The sequence below is a fragment of the Seriola lalandi genome, unplaced genomic scaffold (assembly GCF_002814215.2).
Source record: "Seriola lalandi dorsalis isolate HSWRI2012SDOR001 ecotype SW California unplaced genomic scaffold, Sedor1 jcf7180002054288, whole genome shotgun sequence".
NCBI classification, from domain to species: domain Eukaryota; kingdom Metazoa; phylum Chordata; class Actinopteri; order Carangiformes; family Carangidae; genus Seriola; species Seriola lalandi.
Genome location: NW_019524841.1, coordinates 444216 through 471019, shown reverse-complemented (window position 1 = coordinate 471019; position 26804 = coordinate 444216). Strand labels below are relative to the sequence as shown.

Sequence of the window (26804 nt, the reverse complement as noted above, 5' to 3'; positions counted from 1 at the left end):
TGGATTGCTATTACAGGTTTCAGCAGCAGGTCATGCCCAGGGCGCTCACCTATGGCGGTAGTGAGGAAGGAGACAGTTTCAGTTTCTTTTCCGTCGTTGTAGATGGCCAGGTGCCAGATGCCCGAGTCCATGTACTGGATAAAGCCTGTGTCGTGGGTGGTGATGGGCACCAGGCTCCGCTGCATAGCCACTGGCCCCTCCAGACCGTGGATGTCCTGGGCTAGAAGCCGCCGCCCATCCAAAAGCTCCACAAAGTCAAACTGAAGACAGACGCACAGAAAGTGAGAAAGACTGATGGATGGACCGCAGACACACCATTAGAGTGACATGTGAGACTTGAGTGCTTTCAGCCCTCTTTATAGTGGAGCATCATTTGGTCTGCATGAATAACTCATCATTCCAGAGGAACTTGAGTAAGTCTCGGCACATCGTGGTTGGATAGGCTGTGATAATTTCATAGTCCACATATTTTATATGAAAGCCTGTTTAAAACTATTAAAGTGAAAAAGCGAACCTGGGGTAAAAAAAAAAAATTAAAGTTACTGTTTACCAAATAACATCTGCAAACGATTTGCTTCATATCAGTAGTGACTCAATGAATACCAATAAGGCAGCATTTCATTTTCATCTACATAAGGAAGGGAATCTTGACTCATCTGCCACTCTATGTGTAATCCGTCACAGAGCGAAAACTCCACTCTAGATTATTTTCTTTGAAGTAAAAATAGAGGGAAGAGACAAACATGATCTTTTGACCGAGAAATAAATCACACTGGGCATTAATGCAAACAAAAATCATGCTATAAACAATTTGTTGAACTACAGTTACATTTACAGAAGAAATCTAAACTCTGTGAACCAAGCAGCAGGATATGATTAATCACATGATATATCTGATTCTGTGCTGCACATAGATGGGAAATTAGTGTAAAGAAAAATCTCCCCTCTCGATCCCTGAGCCCTGTATTTTTGTGTGATTCATTGATGATATTGAACCTGAAAGAAATTTGCCATAAATCCTTTCTGCAACAAAGAAAGTGATTCATAATACAATAGAGAGATTTATGAATTGGTTTGTATTCATGACACGTTTCTACATGGTTAGATAGATTTTTTTTTTTAAACAGTATCCCAATTTATATTCTGTGGCAGAGGAAGAATGGGAAAAAGAGGCTGAATCCTTAGACTACACAGACATGATTATAAATCGTTTCACACAGAATCACATTTACAATTTACTATTGTCTTTCACAAACAAAACATAATGATTTCTTACAGAAAACATTGAAATACGCCAACTTAAAGCCTCCAAAGCATTTAGATTTCACACTCTCCTTTGACACAAGTAATAAGTGCAACAGAACAAAATAGTTATACTGTGGTAACAAATGAATGAGTGTCCGTAACAAGTATTTCCCACCTGTGTGTGTGATGGAGGTAGGCCTCTCCTTCCATAGATTCCCACTAAGGCATCTTTGCTCAGGGACACATTAAACTTCAGGTACATGGGATGATCAATGAACACCTGGGACCTCCAGAAGATACCAGGAGGAATCTGCTGCGCGACCTTGCGCCCCACGTCAATCTCGCCCATATCTATATAGCTGTCATCTGGGAACAAGCTGTCCAATTTGCCTGCATTGCACACACAAAGTAAATCGGTCATAGAGATCACACCATTAATCCAGCATGTGGAGGGCAGAGTGAGTCTGTCTGCTGAAGCATGATAGTCTGACCATATCACAGATATTCAATCACATCGCTGACAGCCAGAGAGAAAAAAATATAATGGATGACCCCTCTGACCACTGCCAGCAATTCCAGAAACAATTCTTGAAGAGGGGAGAGTACAAAAGTAAGAATGATCTGGACATCAGTCTGTAGTTATGTCCTGAAGTGTTTAGTGCCAATTCTTCTGAAATCCCCCCCCCCCAAAAAAAAAAAAAAGTCAAGCTCAAAATTAAATGATAAAATATGTTTAGATATTATATCAAAACACTGACATCCCACAATCCATCTATGCTTATTGTGTTAATGTGGCTTGCTCAAACAAGGTGCATGTGTTGTTTTTTTATGATCTGTCTGAACACATTTCATAAATCCTGTTGATCAAGGTAAATAAAAATATGATTTAAAAGACTAAACATATGGTGTGGAAACGGTACCAAAAATACTTGAAAATACAAGTGCTTCTGTACTGCGATGAAATACAGTTATAATTAAAGTAAAAGTAATAAAAGTGAAAATTGTAATTATAGTAGAGAGGGATCTCTAATGCTTGTACCCGCTCAGGTACTCGCACATTCTCTGCCAAAAAATTGCCCATATGCTCCATAATACAACTTATATTGGACTCCGTGGAAATGGCAACATCTGTTTGCCCATGTAGATGAGCTAATTTCAGCAGCGATGTCTACTAAAGCAGACGCCCATACAAACTACCCCCAGGACTTGGTGGCAGACACGGCTTTAGGTTACACGTGGCACGGCAGATGGCAGCCTTCTCAAAAGTCCATCAGTAGCAATGGGTTTTATCAGAGCAGACAGGACACACTCTCCTCTCCCAGATCTGGGCTTTACATAATGCTACAGCACACAGGCTCGTTTTCCACATGTTGGGGTGTGTGTGTATTTATGCAGCACATTAATGGTGTACTCATCAGGCTGTTTAAATAAATCATAAGCCGAGGCCGGTGATAATGGGCCTCATGGTTAAATAAATGGTTGTTGTTCTGCAAGCTAAACTACGACATAATGCTTTGATGGAAAGACAAGACTCAGAGAGACAGAACTACGCTGAATTTCTAACCTGTACACATCTGCATCACCTTGATAAAACATCAGATGAAAGCACTGCAGAACGAGACTTATTTAGAAAACTATGACTATTGATTTCCTATCAGCAGCGGCTGCCATGCAGGGTCTAAGCTCAGCTGTCGTCATGCTTGTTGTTAGCTAAACACACCTTCTTCAATGTGGTAAATGACAAAGACAATTCCTAGATTCATCTATATGGTAATGACCCCATCTTCTACCTATTGTCGTCTGCCAGTGGCAAATCACATGGTTAAATCTGGGCCCATTTGTTCGAGGAATGGAACAGAGCAAACTTTCCTCGAGTCGAGCAGTTGGTACCGTGGGGTGAGCACATGCTTTCTTTGGCTGCCAGGAAAGGCAGCCCAGGCTAGGAGATGAAAGGATCACATCCGTTCTGAAGGGGACAGAGTGGCTAATCCCCCTCCAGCCCCTGGATACTCAGTCCCTTAAGCTGTCCCATTTTCTCCCTCCAGGAACAAATAACACTTTCCCACTTACAACAACTTTCATAGGATTACAAAGCAGATCTCTTTGCATACCATGGAGACGAATGAACACAATGTGAAACTGCGTGACAAAATAATAACAAACTTGCTTGAGCTTCAAAATGTCATCTGTAAACTTTAAGATTAGAAAAAAAAAAAAAAACTTTTTTTCCTTGAGCAGTGTTTTCTGATGTGTATGCAACAGTGTACTACTTTACGCAAATCACCCTGAAAACAAAAATTAACTGCATTTAGTTTGGTATATTTTAGTATTATTTGGGAAAAACAGATTACTTGTATTTAATAAAATAGATTATCCTTAAATTACAAAAGAAAAAAAAGAAAAAATTGCACTTACTTTCATCTTTTCCCTTGCGGTCAGGTATTTCCAAGCCTGTGTTGCCAAGTGGTGGCAAGCTCAGGTCAGTGGGAAAAGGCAGGCCACTTGTATTGTCCTCTGACAGCTGGTACATCTGTCTCTGCATGGGCTGCAGGTGCCAGTTTAATCCAAAAAGGTGCATGACTGAAATATTAAAAACAAGACAACATCAGAATTATTTTTTATATAGGTAACTTTTAATGCATTTTATCTCAGCAAATAATTATCCTCTATAAATTAAATACAAAGTAACACCCTAAACTTTTTTTTTTTTTTTCCTTAGGGATAATTATCCAAAGGTGACAGCTGTGACATGGGGAACAGAGAGTAAATTCTAAAGAACAAAGAACAATACGTGGTTTAATGGTTAATGGCATTTTCTTCTAAAGTGCTGAGCAGTACGATCAGAAGATGAATGCTATCCTGACCCCTCGGGACAACATCTGTCTCCCCACACCAGCATTGGCATGAACCATCCCCAGTGCCCTGTCATTTTTCCAATCCCAGTGCCTTTCACTTCCCCTACTAAACTAAACTAAACTAGGGGACAAAAGGAAAAAAAAGACAAAAAAAAAAAAACACATCAGCAGGAGGACACCAGGGGTGTTTCAGTGTGAACACAGTGGATGAAGCATGCTGATATTTTACAAGGTCGACAAAAGAAATGTCCTCTGGAACAATGGCAGTAGAGTGCAGGACAGAGGAGGAGGGGCTGACCATGACAGATCACCAATAAGAGAATGGACAAGACCAGCTTAGCAAGGCAAAAGCCACCTTGGAAGTCAACAGTCAGCAGAAAAAGGCCCAGAACTCAATATAGCTATTTCATTGGTTTGTTGGTTCTGTTCAGCTCCTCAAGTACACAACCATGCAATTCAATTATAAAGAGTGAAATTATCTTATGGTTTTACAACGTAGCTTGGACTAAGACCTATCCAGTCCTCTCAGTGTTGTTTTCTTCAAGTGCGTTTTCATTCTTTTTCTTCTCCTTCATAAGAGCATCAACTAACTCATGTCTCCAGCAAGTCTTTCAGTGACTGTTCAAACAGTAAGAATGACTCAATCATTACAGGCACTTAGAGATTAAACGTCTTACTATAATACAATTATACAAGCATGATCTATAACAACGGAGGCTGATTGTACAGACACTTTAGACGTTGTTGTTGCATATATGTATGTGATTCATGTACGTAAACTGAGCCTATTAACAAGTGAACAAAAGCAAAAGTCAAATGTCCTCATGTTGTTGGGCAGAATTTTGTTAAGCAGTCATCCCACAAGGCTAGAGAGGGTGGTAAGAACACACTGACCATGAGTTCTTAAAATCAAGTTCACCAACAATATAACAAACTCTCAGTGAATCATCTTATCTCAGTCAGGACCTGCTCCATCTCCTGCAGTTTCATGTTTGCGAAGGATAGCTTTTTTTTCTTCCTTCAGTGTGGCAGCAGACTAGGACTCTACAAGGTGGTGCTCTTTCAAACATTTCCTACAGACTTCAGTTTGAAGTAAAGTTTAAGATTTAAATAAAACAAACCTGTATTATTTTTTGTTAGATGTCATCATAAATTATAAGTAATTTTTTTTAGCATATGTTGCTTACGAATTGTAGGGCAACTTCTTCATGGAAACACTTGAATAGATGGAGGTGAAAATGGGTTCTCTGTGAATCTTTCAGCAATGTGCAGCGGAAACAGATGCTACTCAGACCAAGGACAGCAAATCTCAGAGGGAAAAAAAGGTCTGGAGGGCACTGATTGATTTGCAGGCTTTAATATTGCGTCAGACCAATGCCTGGCTCCTACATTTAGATCTCTATAAGAGATGGGCCAAATCTTAAGAGGTCGCTCTTAATAAATCTGTTATATGTGTATGATATGTTCAAAGAATACTTAATAATATAATACCTAATATTTTCATGATGCACGCTAGATAAACATAAATGGTGATATGGTTTTGTGATTAAGTAGCAACTATTGTGGTTATCAGCAGAAAATGCAACACAACATTCCCTAAGATGATGAAAGTTCAACCGCAATACCAGCATCTGTTCTGTGTCCGTCCAGTGCCTCTGGAAGTGACTATGTCAGTGGAGGACAACCAGTGAAGAGACAGATGGCTTTGTTTGCCATTTCGTAAGCTCCAGAAAAACATTCCTTTTGATTTGTAGCTCTACATCGACTGGCGAAATGGAAAAAGAGTTAGTGTATGTCGCTGGCAGAACCATTGCAAAGTCACCATGCACGGTGTCGTTCCAAGTGTCCTCGTAATCATGTCTTTGTGAGCCTCGCTCTTCATCCCATCCGTCCCTGAGGCCTGTAATGGAAGGCCCCCCCCCTCCCATTCTTAAAGATTTACTTCAGCGCCTTCTTGGTATCTATGATATGCAGAGCATTGGACCAGAGCCAGTGAATAGCCTCCTGATTTTGTTTTGCTCACTTTTCAAACTTTGCAAACACTGTGCAATGACACTCAGAAGGCTGCTGCAATTGGCTGCGAAATGAAGACAGGTTGTAGGAATAACAAGGTACTTCTAATGAGATGGCCACTGGCAGAGACATCACTGCCCTGTCAAGAGTACTGCTCTTCGTAGCATCGCCCATTTTGTCCTGAGCACATGTTGTGCCCTCCTTTCGCTTATCTCTTGGCAGGAAGTTGGGTCACGCCATGTGCCAATTAGGGAACAGAGGTACTGTAGTAGAAGACTTCTCAGCCAATCTGAGGAAGTCAGCGCTTATTGCTGTGGGTCATCTGCCAGCATTCCTGTGCTTCTATCCTCTGATCTGAAGAGCACTTTCTAACTAGTGCACACTTCAAGGGAAGCTATGATGAGTAGAACCTTTTTTCTTATCTTAGTGGTCAAAATCATCAAATACTGTGAGTGTCTAAAAAAAGCAAACTATCAGGAGGTATTTCAAAAAAAAAAAGACAGCACAGAACAGTCTCATAAGCCTTGGTGTGAATTTTTTTTTAACCATATGGCTAATTAATCTATTTAAAAAACAATACAAAAATAAAAAAGTAAATGATCCTAAATAAATTGCCAGTCTATGGTTTAATTCACCAATTTCTGCATTATCATATTGTGATGATATTCATTTGAACACTAAAGATAAAGCCACATTTCTGCCTAGAGCCACATCGTTCATCCCTGACATGTTGTATTTATTCAAAACAAAGCACTGTAAAAGGCTGAATTAAATATATCACTGAATGATACGAAATGTGAGATTCAGATGTCAACATTTAGAACTGTAGACTTGTCAGTGTATCGCCACGATCTTTAGCAATCACCATGTCTGGGTTTGAGCTATAGTATTTTCTTCCTTCAGAACAGTAGAAGTCTGGTGGAAATTAATTTTTGCAACATCCAGACTGGGAAGAATTTAATTAAAAAAATTAGAAAATTCTATGTAAAAAAGATAGAAGTTTAACCAGTTAATAGCTCTCATTTAATTTATGCTTCAGCTGAAATATTTATTTTTTGTGTATAAACAAACAAGCTTTTCATTCTTGTCATCACTGTGTCTGTAATTTGGGTGGTATGATGCATCCGAGAGTACTTCTTTCCCTGAAGTGAGGACTGGCTGATTAAAAAAATACTAATAACAATAATAATAATAATAATAATAAAAAGAAATGATCAAACAAAATTGAAAGGCATATAGGTGAGCATGTAATAGAATGGCATGTTTTTAATTTGCCTGTGTAGCTTGAGAATCACTTCAGTGCAGCCTGAAGATCAGTGACACCAGAGTGAGATTTGTGATAAGGTGATAAGTGGATGTTTGTTTCAACTGATGTTTGCCAGTTACATAAAGGTACATGTTGTTTTGCATCCATACAGAACATACAACGTTATGTTGGCACATTTGTAAGACAAACAGTTGTTCTGACAGAAATATTAGCCTGCAAAAATATTATTGTAACCTAGCAGAACTAGCTATGGGTATGTAGCCTGAATGTAGCGTTTGCAATAAACACTGAGAACTGTATTGTGGGATTTAATTGAATAAAAATGGGAGATGGGAGAACAAAGGCTTCCTTGTTAGCAATAAAAAGAAGTACCTGCATGAACAGATTAAGTTTTTTTTTTTTTTTTTTACTTTAATGATTGTTGGTCTTTAGATAGTAAAATATAAGACTGATTTAGCATTCATAATAAAAGCAGTGGAATATTTCTCTAAAACTTCCATGAGCATTTTTTTTCATTTAGAGTAAACACCAGTGTCGATGTCACACAGGGATAATGAAAAGTCAAATCAAACAAAACAATATTATTTTTAAGAGCTTAAAGACGGACAAAGAGACAAAATCTGTATTGCAGGGCGGCTTTCCTCTCTGATCATGCAGTGAAAAATTTTCTGGGGCCCAACATCTTTGTCCTTGGCTAGATACTCAGGGTGAATGGTAGTGAACACAGGAGGATACTGATGACCTTAAAACATATGACAAATGTGGTAATGAACGAGCGACCATGGAGAAAATGGTGCCATCTTTAACCCCCCGACCTTTTTGGATCTGAAAATGTGTTGATTTACAAAGCTGCGACAAAATAAAAACATGCTACAAGTCAAAACATCTGTCATGAGGCATAATTGGGTTCATTAGACATCTCACCCAGAGTTCCCAATTACAGGCCTCAATAATTAATTGCACTTCAAATTAAATGTATTTTCTCATCAGCCTTTAATTAAATATGGCCCTCCTTCTTGATTGGAAATTCCGATCTTAGGATGAGGCTTGGTCTCCAACATGTTTACTTGTGGTGCATCGGGAGATGGTCTGAGTTTTGCAGAGTATAATTACACAGCCTGATTAAGCACTATCAGGCTGATGGTGCTCTCTGGCTTTGGGCCAGGTCACAAGCAGTAAACAGGAGACACATACTGTATCTCTACTTCTACGGTCAAACCCCACGGCTGATGCCAAAAACAAGCCAAAGCAGAACTTGCTCACACCCACTATCATTGATTTAAAATTGCTGGATACGTAGATAATCGAGTGCCATTCTGAATTTCAAATGAAACCATTTAAAAGGCTCTGGTGACAAGAAAAAAAAAAAAAAAGAATAATCAGATTTTAGTTCGTTTTGCCTCAAGGAGAAGCAGAAACGATAGCTTCCCTGATTGTATAATACATATCTATAACAAACGTCCTCAATGAAGAATTCATTTATCTCACTGATGAAGGCCATATAGAAGGATCTGGCTGTTCTTTCATTGACTTCATACAAATGAACTGCAATGTTCTCAACATCCCTCTATCTGAGAAACTATTTCTTTTTCTGTGCGAGACTGAATTCAAAAGTGAACCCATTTATATGTTAAACAGGTATCCACAGCCAATCAGATGTATATTATATGGTAAAATATATTAAATAGAAGTGTGTATCAACTTCTTTGTTACAATGGACCAGCTGGAACTTTTATTACTTGAATAAAAATGATACTGCTAGCTTTTCAAGCACATCACCACATCCTTGGAACTGTCTGCCAACTGAGGCAACAGAGATATTCAACAATTTAAATCCAGAGCTTAAACCACTCATACCTGTTTGACATTACATTTTGAGGAGCTTTACCTGTCTTCTCTCCCCTCACAGCACTGCAGTAACCCTGTGTCCCATGTGTCATCCCTCCCATCTATTCTGGTCTTGCTCATCATATCTTCATCCCCAACCTTAGCCAGTTTCACTGCAGTACTTCAATCAACATGTGGTTTCTTTAAGTCACCCAAACCTGTTAGTATGTGACCTTAACTGCCCAGAAACCAACCTCAGCAGCCACACTATTAAATTACTGTTGATGCAGCACTCCCTTGTATCTCCTTTAGGTTTAAAATAATAACAACAAATATTTCCCATTTAACAATAGTGACTCAACCTCTATCCAGTTAAAATGCTGGGAACACCAGTTTCAAACACCAGGTTTTGGGAAGATTTGTTATGAAGAACAGGCCAGACAGACAATCTATATAAAATCCATGTAAGAACACAGAGTTGGTTTACTATCTGACCTATGGTGAATATGAAGTAACAACATCATTGCAATTACTTGAAGAATCCACTTACATGTTCTTTTAAATTCTATTTTCAGTGGCTTCATCAACTGCTTTCTCTGACCATTTACTAACATGTTGTGTCAACAGTCTTGTATAAACCAGTCTCTCATTTATAATACACAGAATAAATAAGAGACACTATTATCAGGTAGGAATATCATTCCCTTTGAGAATGAAATCATTCAGAAAGCGCAGTTCTGATTTAATAGAATGATTCAGATATCATAGCTGATAGTCCTTACCCAGCTGAGACCTGGGTATCTGCAATCAAATGAGATGAATACTTGAAATGTCCAGTCTTCTCTTGTGATGTCTTTTTAATTCCTTCCCTATCTGACCTATTCACAACTGGATCGCCCATCTGTGCAGATTCAGTCGACCCAATCTATGAATGATAATGTTATTTTGGACAAGGAGGGCAAGGAGTCAATCTGTGAGACCCTATATAACTGTGCTTATATAGAGAGAGCAGAGCAGATTCAACACTACTGAAACAGATGACAGAGGGAACACAATAGAGGACGGACTCATCCCGTGTCTGCAGTTAAGTGAGGGGTAATGGGTGAGGCTGGAGGCGGATAGGTAGAGGTGCCCATTCTGGTGTGTGGGAGCATCAGAGGTGACTCACCAATAAAGTAGGCCAACAGGAACAGCAGTGTTACTGAGATGAGAATGGCACTGAGAGCAGCACACTTCCAGTTGCAGTGCTTATAGGGTTTCTTCAGGCTGAAGGCAGGGCGAGAGAAGGTGTTTCGAGGCAGAGGGCGTGGCGGAGGCGAGTACACCGTGCTGGAGGTCAAAGGGTATCCTGGTGATGTTGTGCAATACATTGGTGATGTTCCACCTGGTTTGAAGAGGAAGTGCCTGGGAAAAAAAAAAACACATTTTCTTCTTAGTCTTAACAGAAGAACCCATTTCTCAGGGATCACAATATTGTAGATTACTGTCTATCCGAGTGCAGTCTCTTCAACTGGTAGATTAGCAAGAACAATTAGACACTAGATTTTGCCCAGTCGATACTGTGAATCAATATTAAATCTAATTTATAGGACCAGTGACCGCAGCTGGCTCTTGTTTATGTATTCACACCAGCCCAGTGAAGAGTGACTCCCCGTGACTATGTGTCAAGGCTGTTCAGGGGAGAGTTACAGTATATGAGGCTGCAGTATGGAGTTGAGCAGATTTATCTGTCCTTGAAGAACATGGCTGGCTATCTCAGAAAACATGTGTAGAGCTGCATGTCCAAGTGCATATGATCAGCCCATCAGAGAGTCGGTGGCAGCGGCTCTGTTGTCAAGGCCGTTCCACTGACAAGTTTACAAGAAGCTCTCGAGCGACAGTGACATGAACTTGATTGAATGTCACATTACAATGTATGATGTGGAAAGTCACCGACACCATATTTTATTTATAAATATCAGGACAAATCGCTGACATATCCTATTCTAGTGACAAGAGATAACATGGGCAAGTGTGTTTCATAAAGCGGTCGTGTTTAACATTAATCAAAAACAACAGAATCCAACAATGTGACTTAATGCAAATTGTTAGTTGTATTAAACGGGGGATGAAACAAACAGGGCAAAGATTCTCGCACTGCGGGAGACATACACTGATGATTGACAGCATTTCAAAACAGAGGATGTTTGATGGGAAAATAGCGCAGGCATCACAATTGTTTTCATGGCAAAGCAGATTGTGACAGTAGTGCGAGCCAGAAAGCAAACATGCAACATACCCGTCGTTGTACGAGGCATCATGGCGTGCTGATGCCAGAATGTCCATCTCAATGAGGTTGTCCTGTAAAGTCTCTAGGAATGTCTGCTTTGCTATGTTTCTACACACAGGTGGAAAGATGGATATGAAGCTGGTGTGAGATGTGCGTGCAAGGAAAACACAGATATGCCAATACAATACGTGATCACCAAGCAACAACAACTGACAAATGGAGATCAAGACGGACAGCGTGGGGGGAAAAAGAAACCAAGGCCCTTATGGAACTACTTCTACAAAGGTGTGAGACAAATAACATCTAGCTCTCTTATTCCCCTCATTTGGGCACTGCCATACCTTGTTTTGTACGAGCCCTGCCCTTCTCTGCAAGCGTCTTGCTCCTCTCTGATAAACATTAGAGTATTCTGGCTCCTTTAAGGGTTGTGATTGGAAGAAAACAATGCATCACTTACAAATGAGAAGCTTAAGGTATCTAACACTTAGTTCAGACAAAAACACTTTTAATATCTCAATTTCATTTTTTAATCAAAAAACAGTTTTCACACTGGATAGTAACTTTTAGTACAGCTGCTTTTCATCGAACGGTTGCAACACTCCAAAAAACACATTTTCAGTTCAATTCTAAAGTTTCTAAAGGCACATGTCTCATTTCTCTCATAATGCACTCCTCCCTGTGAGAGCTCTGGTTCCATAAGGAAATACTGCAGCAATGCAATGGAGAAAAATGAACTGTCCACATGCAATGGGCAGGCTGAACATGTTCAGTGTTACAAGAGAAAAGCCTTGTTTTTGATCCCTGCCCCTCTGAGGCCAGTAGTGCAGTCTATTGATGGTTTCTCAAACTTGTGTTCTGGAGAAGAACGCAACTTTTAATGAATATAGAGAGAGAGAGAGAGGGGGAGGGGGAGGGAGGGGGAGGGAGAGGCAGAGACAGAGAGAGAGAAAGAGAGAAAGAGAGAGAGAGAGAGAGAGAGAGAGAAAGAGAGAGAGACGCCTGGCTGAAACTCTAAAGAAAGTGGTGAGGCTGGATAGGGCCAGCCAACTACTGGCATCTCTCCAGTGGCAGAGCAGAATAAGACCTACCAGTGCAGAATTTATCAGGGCCATTAAATTTCACAAAAGTGACGAGGGAGGGCGATTGAAATACTATTAACTAAGTAAAAGTGACATTTAATATTTCAGGGTCCATGTGGATGTTACTAATGGTTTCGATTTCATTATTGGAACTTTAGTGGTTGATCTTTTTTCAAGGCGACAGGTCATAGAGAATACATATGTGGCTTTAGCAGAACTATTGCCTGTTGCAGATCCACTCCCCTCACCATCTGTTTTCTGCTCCACGGGGAATACCTGTGCAGGATTAACTTTAGAGCTGGATGATGCATAATCAGTCATTATAGCACTAACTGTCCTTCTACCAGCTGAAATTGATGCTCATTTTCCTGTTGACTGAACCGTCGCACAAAAAAACTGCAGGAAGAGACAGTGAGTCTGTTCACGGACGGTTGTTTAGCCATGCCAAATAAACTATTAGCTATTCTGCTGTCAACAGCAACTTCATTTCTGGCAGAATGTTTAATATACACACTATAGGCCATTGGTGCCCAAAGAGGGTGCCGCAGCAGCATGGGGTGCCTTGAGGATGGCCCAAGGGTACTATAAGGTTTATCATATCACTGTTTTTTGTTATGTTTTCAAACAACACAACAGAAGAAGAAAGAACTAAATATCAAAATCACCGTAGGAAAAACAGGTCAGGAGTTTTTCAGGATCTCAGCAGTCAGAATAATAGCGGCTATCAGAGCAAGCGGTGGAAAGATTTGACACGGTAAACAGCGCTCAAAGAAATGCTGATACACTTCAGCCCTCAACACAGTCTGAGACAATTGAATCTGAGCTGACTAGCAAAACTAACGTCAGGCTGAACGCTACCTGGCTAACAGCTTACCAGACACTTTTTGGATGCTTGTGGATATCCATCACTGTGCGACAGCACATTCACTGAGGTATTGCACGTTCCTAGCATCATATATGACAAGAGACTGCTTGTCAGTGTTCAGAGCTGCAGGTTATATTCTCTTTCTTCTCAGATCAGAGAATGTGAGCAACAGCAGGCCCATCATAATGCCTACAACCTCTTCTGGTTTTATTTGTTTGTTGTTTGTTTGTCTTAAGTATAAGCGTATTTTAATTCATTCTGAAGAAAATGAAAGAAACACAATATCTAAAAGTGTTAAAACCAACTGGAGTCTGTGTACATATACTGTATGAATTTCATATTGGGTGTTGGGTGGCCTGAGGTGGCATGACAAAAAGGGTGGTCTTAAAAAAGTCTGAGAACCAGTGTTACAGACTGTGGTCTACAGTTTTTAGATCTTAATAGTGATCATCTAAATAATGAGAAATATCTTCCTTTATTCATAATACGTTCCTTCAAAACCAAGGTTCCACAACAGCTTTCTATTTAAATTTGTTCAGCAGGCGACCCGGTCACACTGAGAAGCTGAGAAGTGAGGTTTTGTTTGGGGAATTTTTCTCATGCGAGCAGAGTAATGTGATGTGATCATTAGGAGGGTTGAGATGATTCTGCTTTGCTATTCTTGATTTCATACCGCCTTGCAATAAGACCAGCCAAAGAAATACCAACAGATATTCCCTTTGTTACAATAACACTTGACAGATCTACTTCACACAAGGGCCTCCTATTGAGAAATGTGCTAGAGAACTGAATACTGATTAATATGAAATAAATAAAACTCTGGGCTGAAGTGGAGGAGCTATGAAGACTGCTCACGGGAGCCTGAATGTAATTTTGCAAGAACTGTTTCACATCCAACATGATTATAATTACTCTGCTATTTAAACTCAATAGCTTGCACAGTTTGGATTGCTAACATTAGACGAAGACCCAAAAGCAGCACTTTTCTCTTGTCTGCCACAAAATCATGTTCATCACAAATGTAGGCCTTTGCCCCTAGCAGGATATTTTCCATTTTATTGCTTTGCTCCTTGTTAGCACAGTGGTAATTTAACACGCAGCAGACAGCATGAAAAACTGCGTTCAATGACACCAGGTCAAGCTCAGTCTTACAGATGCCAACATCTCTGTACATATGTCAGGGAGACAAGTGACACGGTACCTTGTTTCCAGGGGGATGTTGCTGTTTAGGAGCCAGTTGTCCTGCGCGCTGCCGGAGTCTTGACCATTGGCCGGACCCTCGGGAGGAATGGAGCTGTCTGTGGGCGCGGGACTTGGGTTGCTCCGTGGCGTGTAGTTGCCCCTGTTCAAGGAGTTAATGGAGGCCGCATGGTGCTGAGGATTGGGCGAGTGGGAGTGGGAGAGTGGTAGAGGAGGTGTCCGCAGCCGAGAGTGGTTTTGAAAGGCTCCGTCTGAAAACAGAAGAGGAGAGAAATGAAAATTGTTGCAGACATGACAAGAAACTAACAAACAATTGTGCTCATTTACTGAGCGTGTTTAAAGGCCCTTTTGAATCTTGGTTATCTTTGGAGGCACCATCAAACACACCCCCAAATTCACAGCTTGTTCACCAGCACATGTTTCAAAAGAACTACATTCTGATTGATTCTGAATGTATGTGTGTATGTGTTAGCAGGTTACGGAAGAATACACTGATTATTTAGTGCCTCATGGTGTTATTTTAACTCCCCGAGCCTCAATGTTCTGACTGATAAATAATTAGCTGTGGTTTCACCGGCAGCACATAAATTCACACCAAAAGACTCTTCTGACTGAAGAGCTACAAAGCCCTTACATGAACCACTCTTTAAAAAAAGTCCTCCTTCTGCTCATTATTTCTCCCTACTGGTCTCAATCAGAGTGCTCTCTGCCTCCCACAGAGACCTGTGACAGTTTACTCAGACCAGATACAGGCTCCTGTGTAAACAGACAAGCAGTCCTCTTCTTGAAACTGACCAGCTCTTCAGGCTTCAGGTTTGGACATTTATTTAGCCAGGGACGGTTGTTTGAGTCTGTGTAGCATGTCTCACTCTGCCTTGTGCACCTTTTTCTCTTTCACCACAGCCACTGAAGCAAACTGAAGATCAGAAACAGAAACCAACAAGTAACAACGTTACCTACCTCTTTTGCCATTATCAGCTGCACCTTTTTACCAGATCGGCAGATATGTACTAGACAAAACCTGCGCTTTGTTTCATATTAAGGTACATTTGCCGCATCCGTTGTCACTTTTCGTCATAGGATTTGAAACTATTAGATATGAAGCCTGGAAGAACAGACTGTACCCAGATCTGATACTCTGTGCACTTCAAAAGATAGAAGACCAGTGTCCTTGTGCACTCTGTATCCATTTATTTCCACATCTGCTAAGCCATTCATCAATCAATGAACTCCTGGCTTTACACAGAGTGAAAGAGTGGCTTTTCTTTATAGCAGTAAGCCTCCTTTATTTCACAGATCTCCACAACACTAAATTGCCAATTCACAGCAGAAATAGGGGAATATAGACACACAGAAGGCTTATTTTGTATAATCACCCCCTTCATTAAAGCAATACCTACTCATGCCAGTCAAGAAGCTTAAGAGACATTTCAGATTTTTTAGGGGTCAGAAACATGAAGCTGCCATATAAACATGCGTCAATCAAGGCAGATAAATTAACCGTTGAGGCGCAAAACCGGTTGTGCCTAGAACAAAAGTAGCATTAAGTTTCAGTGCTTGAGGCATTTTAAGGAAAATTGAAAGAAAGCCCATTGTGTTCACAGATAATGTGCTAACGAGAAGCTCGGCGAGGAAAAACAAGAGAAAAATATAGTGTGGTGCATTTAATCCCCAAACAACCATTTAACTCTCTTCCTGTAAGCCTTTCAACATACATGTGCATCACAGGAATCTTGGGAGTTTTACACATATGCCCGTGCTTCAACTCATTTCTATTTATGTTCTATACATTCCATTCGCCAGCAGCTAAAAAGCAGACCACACTAAGGCCCTGTTCAGACCTGGCATTAACATGCAGCTCAGGTGATCTGATCACAAGTGGACTCGTGTGAACGCACCCAAGAAGCAGCGAGGATGCATTTGAGATCCGAACACTCAGAACACATTTGCGTGTGGTGTGGGCCACATGTGGCCACGTTCTTTTAGGAGTGTGAGCGCAAATGTGTCCTGGTCCCCATTGATGGACTGTCTACTCAACTGACGTCCTGTGCCACAGTCTAATGGCTAAAACCTTATTTCACTGTAGAGCTGTGCGCAGTGCATTGATTCGCTCGACCCCTCCTTGCCCTGCTCTCTCTCTCACACACACACACACACACACACAAACATGTCCGTCTGTCACAGTCAGACTGACTAAAAACAACAACACATTTGTTCTTTGTAAACAGAAATGACGCACAGTGGGGTCCAAAGGTCTGAGACCACTTTCCCACTCGGGAATACGCGTTTATTTGCATATAGAGCGGCGAAGTGAGATCAGATCACAAGTGGTCACTGGAGATGCATGTGCAGGCGCATTCTAATGCCAGATGTGAACTGATGTGCTTGTAGCTGTCCACTTGTGACCGGATCAGCCGAGACACATGTTAATGCCAGGTCTGAACAGGACCTAGATTTCGCCCTCAGACCTGATTCTGAACCTGGATCACTACCACATAGTCCACATATTTTATAGCATCAACCACTGACAGAAATGGTTTCATTTCTTTTCATTTTGGAGAGAGAGTGCTGTATCATGCATCTGCTGCACTGACAGATGGCTCCATACTGAGCACACTTTTGCACAATGCTGCCCTTGTAATTAGCTGAGACACTGAGAGAGAGGCACACCACAGTCCTGATGAACAATAGACTGGTGTGTGGTAAAACCACGCGGTTGTTGATGACCTCCCTCCTGCACAGTAATGTACCTGATCCCTAAAGCCATTAATAAGGTTATGCTAATTCGATACAGGGACAGCAGACATATGCAGAGAAATATATCACAGGGACAAATGCATCACTGCTTTGGGAAGTATTTACTGCTTGGTAAACAAATACTTTACTTCCTATGACGATCTAGTAAATCTAGACAAGTAATTTGTTTTTTTGTTTTTTTTAACACAGAACCATACTAACAATACATCTGAAGAGTGTACTATGGCCTCAAAAATCACCACAGGAATGGATCAAAATACATCAATGCACAGTAAGACTACATTGCATTGTCCACAAGTCCACTATATGTGCTAGCATTACACTGTTAAGCATTCTTGTTATTTTGTCAACTCCCAGCATTGAAAAGCACCACAGACAAAGATATAATATTTGTGAATGAATACACCGTGTCTATTTGGAAAGGACATGTTAGTATTTTTGTAATTTGAGATCAGATATTCAGATATATTTAAATTTAATTTGAGAAATTATCAAAGATTTTGTATTAATTCTGAATTAAACCAAATCATTAATGTGGACAAAAGTTTGTATTATATAGTGAAAAATATGAACACTAAATCTTGGTGGGGGATTTTGTTTTAGACTCCTCCTTGGTTATTTTCTGCTCTGCAGATTTACTTAGTTCTAACATTACAGTCATAAATATCAGATTATAATATAAATCATATTTAAATCAAGTTTCCCAATGCACAAGGATTAAGTTAAGTTTTAATACTGTATGTAGTACTCTGCAGGAGGTTAAAATGTTTGTCAGTAACCATGCAGTAATATAAAGTATTTAAAATAATGTCATACTGTTCCCTCCAAATGCTTTTACACTCTGCACAGAGCTGTTGATAAAACGACTCCACTTCACTTGTCTTATTATTTGCACATAAGCCATAACCATAATAATACATAGTAGAAGATGTTCTACAGAAGAAAGAACTAGCTGAGCACTGCATCATGATTTGAATTCACTGGCTGACTGTATGCGTGCTAGCCCTTGTCCAACCAATAACCCTCCAACAGCCATGTAACTAGTCATGGTTATTTTTTGTGGAGATAAACAGAGATAAACAGAGAGATGAGAAACAAGTGTGTTTATGAGACAAAAGCACAGGGCAACACGACCCCCACAGACTGTGGTGATTCAGCAACAATTATTCACTACTATCCAAAGGACAGAAAAAAATAAATGGTTTTCTATTGACCTGCTTTGCACAATGAAATTGGCAAGAAAAGGAGATTAATTTGTTATCAGAGAGACAGAGAAGGGGGCTTTGCTACAATAGCCAAACTTTCACATGGCATTCAACGTAGAAGCCTGAAGATATCCATTCAGTCTCGGAATGTGTGTTTTCATTTTTCTTTCTAACAGATGTATGCACTGGCTCAGACCTCCTGATGCTATTCTAGACAAGTAATTAAGGCAAATCCACTTCATTAGCTGGGACCTCACCCTCCACCCTGAGAGATAACAGGAATGTCTGTCTAATGGTAAGATGTTATAATTGTGCCAACTTGTGAGGTATCAAAGAACTACACAATAAAATTAAAACTAAGGGTAACTTTCCAGAGTGTCCATGAAAAAAACTAAAACTAAACGGAACATTTTTAACACCTTAAAATAGATGAAAAACTAGATAATGGAACATGGTTACAGTTTTTGACTGAGGATTTGTAACCCAGGATTGTAAAAAGTCAATGTTAATTCTGTGAGATTTTTGAGCATGTTAACGACTCATGAACTGACCTGAAGAAACCTGGTCCATGTATCTCATGATTGTGAATTACTCTTCATATTTCAGTGCTGATCTGCATCTAGATGTAGAGTAAAATTTTCAAAATCTATTGCATTATAAAAATAACAAACCTAGGGGATTGTGCAGCCTTAGCAGACTGTATGTGCTCTCTGAGTGCTTTCTATTTTTAAAAAGATCATGTTGAATTTATTAAATGCATTTATTATACACAGACTTCAGTGTAGATTGTTGGGGATTGAGTTCTAGCCAAAGGTGATACAAATCCCATGAAATACACAATTCAAAATGTCAAAAATATTATAATTAATCTTATTCACCTCAGGGACTGTCATACTTCTCTTACTGGTAAAGGTTTGTAGTACTCAAGTTGAACAATAGCCAATAGCTATTCCAACTAAAAATGAACTATGTACAGCAATGAAAACTTAAGTATGTTAAAGCTTTTACATCAGAGTAACTTTTCTTGTCTCATTGAATTCATTGAACATCAAGTGTCTGAGTTACAAAACCAGAAAACTACTTATCTTGCTCAAGAGATGAGTTAGGGGAAGAAGAAAAAAAAAAAAAAAAAAAAGAAGCCTCCCCCGGTTTCTTGGACTACATAAAATAGCACACTCAAATTGACTTGTCAGTAATGATGCCACTCTACACCTGAGGAGAACTCCAGCAAATCTCACCCTCCACATCACCTGGCGTCCCACCTGACTGAACTCAGCGACAGTAGTCATGGAAACAGTTCAGTAAACTGCAGTGAAGCAGTAAATCTATATGTAAAGGATCAGACTTTATTTCACCACATACATATTTCATAGGATACTTAGCAACCAGATAGTAGCAACTGTAAATATGCAGCTTAAGTTTTTACAGTAGGAGCAGTCAATGTAATCTCATTCAAATAAGATGCATACAGTGCTACTGTATGTGCTGTTCCAATGGTAAACTTACTTATTTCATACTTATTTGTAAACCACAGAAGTGGTAAATTTGCCGTAGTTCTCCAACTATTACTGTCAAATTTGAACTGTGAATAAATGTATCAAGTTTGACATTTAAAACCTTCAAAATACTTACACAGGTTGATATCTGCCCATACAGAAAAATATGACACGTGTCCCTATATCAAGAGTGATGCTGTAATATATGCATGTCACCTACTGTATAAGAGGATATATTATTATCTATATATACATCCTCTGGATATATGAAGATATACGTTTATACAATGGGATAATTTATTTATATTTATTAAAAAATTCTATAATTCATTTTATATGTATAGTAAGTATAACATGTTGCAAGCATATATGTTAATATATACTGAATTTATATACAGTATATGTGTGTGTATATATATATATATATATATATATATATATATATATACACACATATACATACATACATACATGTGCTTATAAATGTTTTTCTTATTAATTTAAAACATTTATATCTCTCCATTCTGGCACAGTGGTTTTTATTTTATATGTACATATAGTGTATGTAATACATGAAAAAATATTTTGGTGGTATAATCTTTTGCCACATTTGATAAGATAAAGAGGAACTGGGTTCTGACTTAATTTGCCTCCCTGTGCTGTATCCAGGGAGGAGGTCTATGTCTGAACAAGGACAGCGGATAAAATCACAGAGGACTGATGGTCACACATGATGAAATAAAGTGATATGACATGCCCCGGACGCCCGATCAACGCACTGAGGTGTGAGCCATTCAATACAGAATTAATCAAAAGCTATCCAGCACCCAGATAAATCATTAAATCTTGCTTACTGCTACAGCCCCTATGGCTAATCATAGGAGCAAAATTTCCAGTTGAGTACCATTTGTCTATAAAAATACAAATAGAATTCGTCATGAAGGCAGTGAAGCTGCACTCTCTCCTGGCTCCCTGAAGCTGGTTCTCTCCGTCGGCCCTGCTGTTTCCAACACCATTAGAAATGTCTGAAGGGAAGAGCCATGCGGGAATACTAGCTGTCTTTCCTGTACTCATTTGAGAGGTAACAGGTACCACAAACAACACATGGTGGATATAACGCTCAGCTGTCCTCTGGTTCTCTCCATGGGACTAAGGTGAAAAAGATCTTCTGGAATCCGAATATAAGTTCAGCTTCATTACTAACTGGAGGAGGGAAAAAATCTGCTATTGTATAACATCCTGCCACCAGCTTTCACTGAGGTCAAGTAAACTCAATTATACACAAAACGAAACAAAAAAAAGAAGAAAAAAAAGGAGTATTTTAAAAAATAAGCAAGTTATATAAAAAATTTTTTTTTTTTAATCACAAACTAAGGTTTACTACAGTTTGCAACCTAATCCATTAGGACCAGTCCTGGCATATGCTTCTCTCTCCCTTTCTGAGATCAAATGGATTTTCTGTCAGTTTTTGAGCTGCCTTAGCAAGAACAAGAGACAAGTGGTTATGTATGCTCTGTTCTGTATGTCACTCTGCTGCATATCCATCAAGAGGTTGAGGATTTTGTTAGAGGGCACAGATGGTCTGCAATTATCATGGAATGAAAGTAATGCATCTCAATTTATGTCAATGAAAAGAAGATATGTAGGTATGCAAAATGCATTATCCATGGTCTCTGTGCGCTGACGAACAGCAAGTTGAATGGAACTGGACAAATTGTCTGTTGGCTCCAGTTCATTGATAACTCAACATCAACATCAAGAGAAACAAATTCCTTTTGATATGTCAACTCAAAACTGAAATCTCACATATTCAGAAAACAAGGACATTGTATGCGAGCGCCATGTGCTACTCATTAAATTATTATTTAGCCTCAGATAGTTTAATTCCTCATGGTGTCTGTGGCTAAATTACTTTCTGGTGTGACCTCTTTTAACCAGATTTCCCCCCCGTCCTTGCAGACACAGGGGGATGATTAAGCAGTTCAAATGAAGACTTATTTGAATTCACGCACAGCCACGTCCCCATGCCTTCTAGCCGGCTCAACATTCCTGCTTGGTCAGCTGTGAGGTCGTGGTGTGTTGGCTCTTTTCACCAGGGAGCCCGGCTGCACTGAAAGCCAACACTGGCCGACCCCATGCTGTTTTGCATTAAGAGATGCTAATGCTGGGAGGTTGCAGTGTCTCAGATCTTTCGGCTCAGCGTGGCAGCGGGCTCCCACTGGCAGCCTCCCCAGGAAGAAGCCCCTGAGAGAAAGCCGAGGGCCACACTGAAACACATGCTTCACAAAAGGACTGCAGGCTTCGACGAGCAGCCTCGTCAGCCACAGAGACCCTGGCTCAGTGTTCTTCCAAATGAAAACAGGATCCCGAAAAAAAATAAACACTGCAGCCTTGGAGGCTACTAATGTGAATAACGACATGCTGCTGAAAGCGTTTACTTATGCAAAATCCAGCAGAACATTTTAAGTCCTGTATGTGGGCTCAAAGATGACCTTGAGCAAATGTAATCCCAAGTGATAAAAAGCCACCTGTTTTCCAGTGCAACAGATACACTGTGAGCCAATTATTTTGGGCATACACCTTTTTCCTGTGGTTATTTACTGACAATACAAAAGTAAGCATTTCCTGCACCGTGTCAACTGAATATTTCTTCAATAACTGACCCGCATGTCAAAGAGATCTGATTTGATATTCCAGTCATTTTTGCCATGTTGGCTTTTAAATTACTTTTTTTTTTTTGCTCATGTAATTCCCACTGAATACCTGAGATGCATAGTTAATTCAAGATTCCTTTTTCTTTTTTTCCAACTAGAACTCCGACATCTGCATCAAACAGAAAACATTCAAATTCCTGTTCCACGTATTTGATTAGACAATTCAGGACAGTTGCTTTAATCATGTTAGATACCTAGCTGTGTGTCCATTACCATGTTCTGTATGCCAAATCTACACCACAACCTATCTGGCTCACTCTAGTTCTGTCACCTTGAAAAGATTAAGTTTATGTAGCTGAAGGGAAAAGTGTCACGACACATTGGACAAGTATTAATGAAGTCACTTCTTTCCCTGAAATGGTGAAACCAGCCTGGGTTGACAGAGTCATTTAGTTACATATATTATTTGCCACAAAAGCTTTGGGGTCTGGAGGTAATTTACATAGAGAGGCATCAGATATCACTGTCTCCTTAGTGAAAATCTACACACAAAATTGAGCAAAGCAAATACTAAAAATACAAAACAGTATCCAACTTAAATGAGGATTAGTCATGCAAATTGTCTTTTTTTTTACTGAACCAACTGTGCTAGAAATCACATTTTCATTAAATTCAAGTGGCTGCTTCAAAGAACAGCCAATGGGAATACAATGTGTTGCTCACTGGAGTGAAAGAGTAAAAATAAATTTCAACCAAAAAAAAAAAAAAAAAGGGAAAAATATGCAGATTTGAATAAACAAAATCTACAAGCTTATAAAGTTTTTGGATGTGATATGGAAAATGCATGAGAAGGCATGGAGCAAGCTCACATGGCTCAGTAGGTGGTTTAAGTGAACAAAAAATGGAGGCTTTTTTTTTTCTTTTCTCTCACTGATTGTAACTGGCTCCTCTGTCAAAGATTTTCTGAAACCACACAATGAAGAATGTCAAAGAAGAGCCTCAAAGAAAAGCGTATTATGCATAATTTACTATTTATTTATATGAAACGCCAGCAAGGTGACAGGCCCTCAGAGTGGACAAGAGCATTGATAGAAAGAATTCTGGTTTGATATTTTTCGAGATATTAAAGTGGAAAAAGGCTTTGCGCCCACTAGCAGGAGGCACACAGGAACATGCTGTACTTTGCAAATTAAAAGGAGCCTTACAAAGCCTGAGGATGACTAAGGTAGAGCCGGGGATATTCCTCCTCCCACCCCTCACTGACAGCCCGAGGCCAACCTAAACGCTGTACCTATGCAAATCAGTGTCATTGTTATGAGACAAATCTGCCGCGGTAAAGGCCAGTCCCTCCACCCATGTCCCCTGAAGTCATGTCACTGTTGGGTGACCAGCTTGTTGCTACTGTGGAATTGGGGGTGGGGGTATTTGCTACTGGATTAATAACTCATTCTCCAGGCTTTCTGAGCAGGCAGCTGGGGCACTTCGGAGTTTGATGTACTTCAACCCTTTGGGTAGTTAACTTGTAAGCTCGATCAATTATTTAGATCATTTTATTTTGTTTTGTGTTTTGCAGTGCCACTGGGAGAAGCGAGTAGCTGCCATAGACGAAAGACATCCACATTCAAATATCAGAGAACACCTTATTCAGCATGCAAATTGATGAGTTATGGGAGACACGCGGCATAAATCGCTGACTTTGAATGACAACGTTTTATATTTTCATGTAGATGGATCATAAACAAGAATATATAAAACGTACTACAAGTCCAAATGTGACCATGCGGCCATAATAATAAATCTGCTTTCCTGAGGTTACCTTGAGGAAATACTTGAAATGATCTTATCGTCCATGCATTTTTCATACGCCATGCACTGAGTGTTTGCGGTGTTATAAACAAAGTATATTGAATTAGTGAGCTTCAAGGCTGAGCCAGTAATGAATCCACAAGAGTCTATGAATCTATAACAATCGGTCATACAGCAACAGACAAATAATATAATATCAGTTCAACAACACAGTTTCACCCCATAGACCGGGCAAACGATATATTGTCTGCCACACACAATTCATTAGTGCCCACAGTGACATGTCAAATAAAAACTTCATAATAATTAAATGAATAAGTTAACTGCTGATACAATGTGTGACTTCTACCTAGTAAATCTACTGTACATGTTTTTGCAGTGAGTGAATTTTTGTCAACTGTCAACACCATGTTTCCACTGCGAGTGCAAATGTCATTCTGTCTGTCTGAATGAATGTTAAGCCAACAGCAGGAGACACTGAGTGTTTCAAGAGCAATGAATAGCTGACATTTATTAATGAGAAACCACATATGGATTTTTCAAACCTAATCTAACTCGAGAGGCGTTGTCTGCGTTTGAGCTGTACTCAAAATACAGAACTACATTATGTCTTTCATGGGCTAACACTGTTTTTAATATAAGTTCAAAGGAGTCTGGGACTGCGTTGCACCTGGTATGAAGTAGCTGTCTTTATTTTTGCTTGTTTCCTATCCAAGTTGCAGAGGATGAATACAGGCTGCTGTTTCTGAAAACTCTACAGAGGGAATGTGGATGGTTACTCCCACCAGCATACAATGAAACTGAAGAGAAATATCTGTGACAAATATCTCCTGCTGAACCAAAATTGTCCATCTCTTTGAGCGAAGCTCTGAACTTTGCAGACCATGCTTCAGAGAGTTATGTGCATTTCCTGAGGCTACGTATCGACTCAGAGTTTCTACTCTCTCTCATGGTGCTGAGAAAAAAAAAAAGGGACATATTCTTGCCCATAGCCATCTGCATGACCTATAACACAACATGTCCAGGAGCAGGGGAAGGCTAACCTCTAGAAAGCAACAGTAGTTTGAAAACCAACTCACCATCAGCAGTTGCAGTGGCAGGAGCATACAGGTTCCCTGAGCCAGTTTTAACTAAGAATGAATTGGGGCCAAACTCATCCTCAGAGTCAGAGTCCTGGGCTGGCTGAGCCGCACAGTTACCTAGCAACCTTCCCTGGCTCTCATTGGCTGCAATGGAAGGGGGAGGGTATGGGAGCTGCTCAACAGGGGAGGAGGAGGCGGATGAACAATGCAGCGGAGGACCTGTGGACCACAAACAGAGACAACACATGGGGGGGAAATGAAACACACCCAAACACAGGCAACATCACATAGGAGCAGAACACACACACACACACACACACACACACACACACACACACACACACACACACACACACACATATGCAAGACTTAATTCTGACACTTCAAAAACAAACAGGGACACATCTGCCTTTGTCTCCGCCACCTCACCCCAGCTGGGAAGAACAATACAAACAAGTGAAATGACTTTGAGACAGAATAGAAAAGGCAAAAGCCTGGCACTGGTTTAGAGAAATATAAACAACAAAACACCCTTTAGGGATTTTAAACGCTAAAAAGGAGAATAATTCCAGGTTAAAATGCTCAAATCTTAATAAAAAACTGATTAGTTTGCGTGTATGCTTCCACAAGACATACCCTGTATGCAGCAGAGGAGCACATGAAGTCAATATATAGTCAAATATAAATAAAAAACTTTAACTCTAAGTTCTAAAAATTCTTTTGAAACAACACCATGTCACACAACTGCACAGCACAAACTACAAAAATTACACGAGCAGATTCAACATTTGTGTGTTGTGCAGCAGGCATACGAATATGTTCCTAAATATGGCGGAGTTGTTAATACCCTGTGGAAACACATATAACCCCCCGTCAGCCAAGAAATGAATCCAACCTGAACCAATCCTTCCTATTTCTTCTGTACTCTGTGTCCATCTCAGCTTTCCTACTCGTCAGTAATATAAAATACCACCATGATCAGACTGGCCACTCACCTTCACAGCAGAATCTGAATAATTTACAGGTGTGATTGTTCGTAGCTTTTTGTTATAAACCAATGTGTTACCCCAATTCTTACACACTAGTTTCATACAAGTTTCTTCTTTCAAGGCTTATTGGCTCCAGTCGCCACGCTGTCATGGTATCTCCACAGAGATGCTATTAAGGTATGATTAACTTTTGAT

General features: G+C 39.9%; 1 protein-coding gene across 1 annotated transcript in view; it reads right to left on the bottom strand.

Annotated features, from left to right (window-relative positions):
* The window catches only part of tenm4 (teneurin transmembrane protein 4), a 152862-nt gene that overhangs the window by 69567 nt on the left and 56491 nt on the right, over nt 1–26804 (bottom strand). Inside the window, exons 4-11 of the mRNA XM_087173880.1 lie at nt 25618–25839; nt 14622–14871; nt 11818–11892; nt 11486–11584; nt 10376–10611; nt 3661–3825; nt 1421–1635; nt 50–260 (exon numbers count right to left, since the gene is read on the bottom strand). Of these exons, the coding sequence (XP_087030006.1) occupies nt 50–260; nt 1421–1635; nt 3661–3825; nt 10376–10611; nt 11486–11584; nt 11818–11892; nt 14622–14871; nt 25618–25839 (1473 nt within the window). The remainder of the gene's footprint in view (nt 1–49; nt 261–1420; nt 1636–3660; nt 3826–10375; nt 10612–11485; nt 11585–11817; nt 11893–14621; nt 14872–25617; nt 25840–26804) is intronic.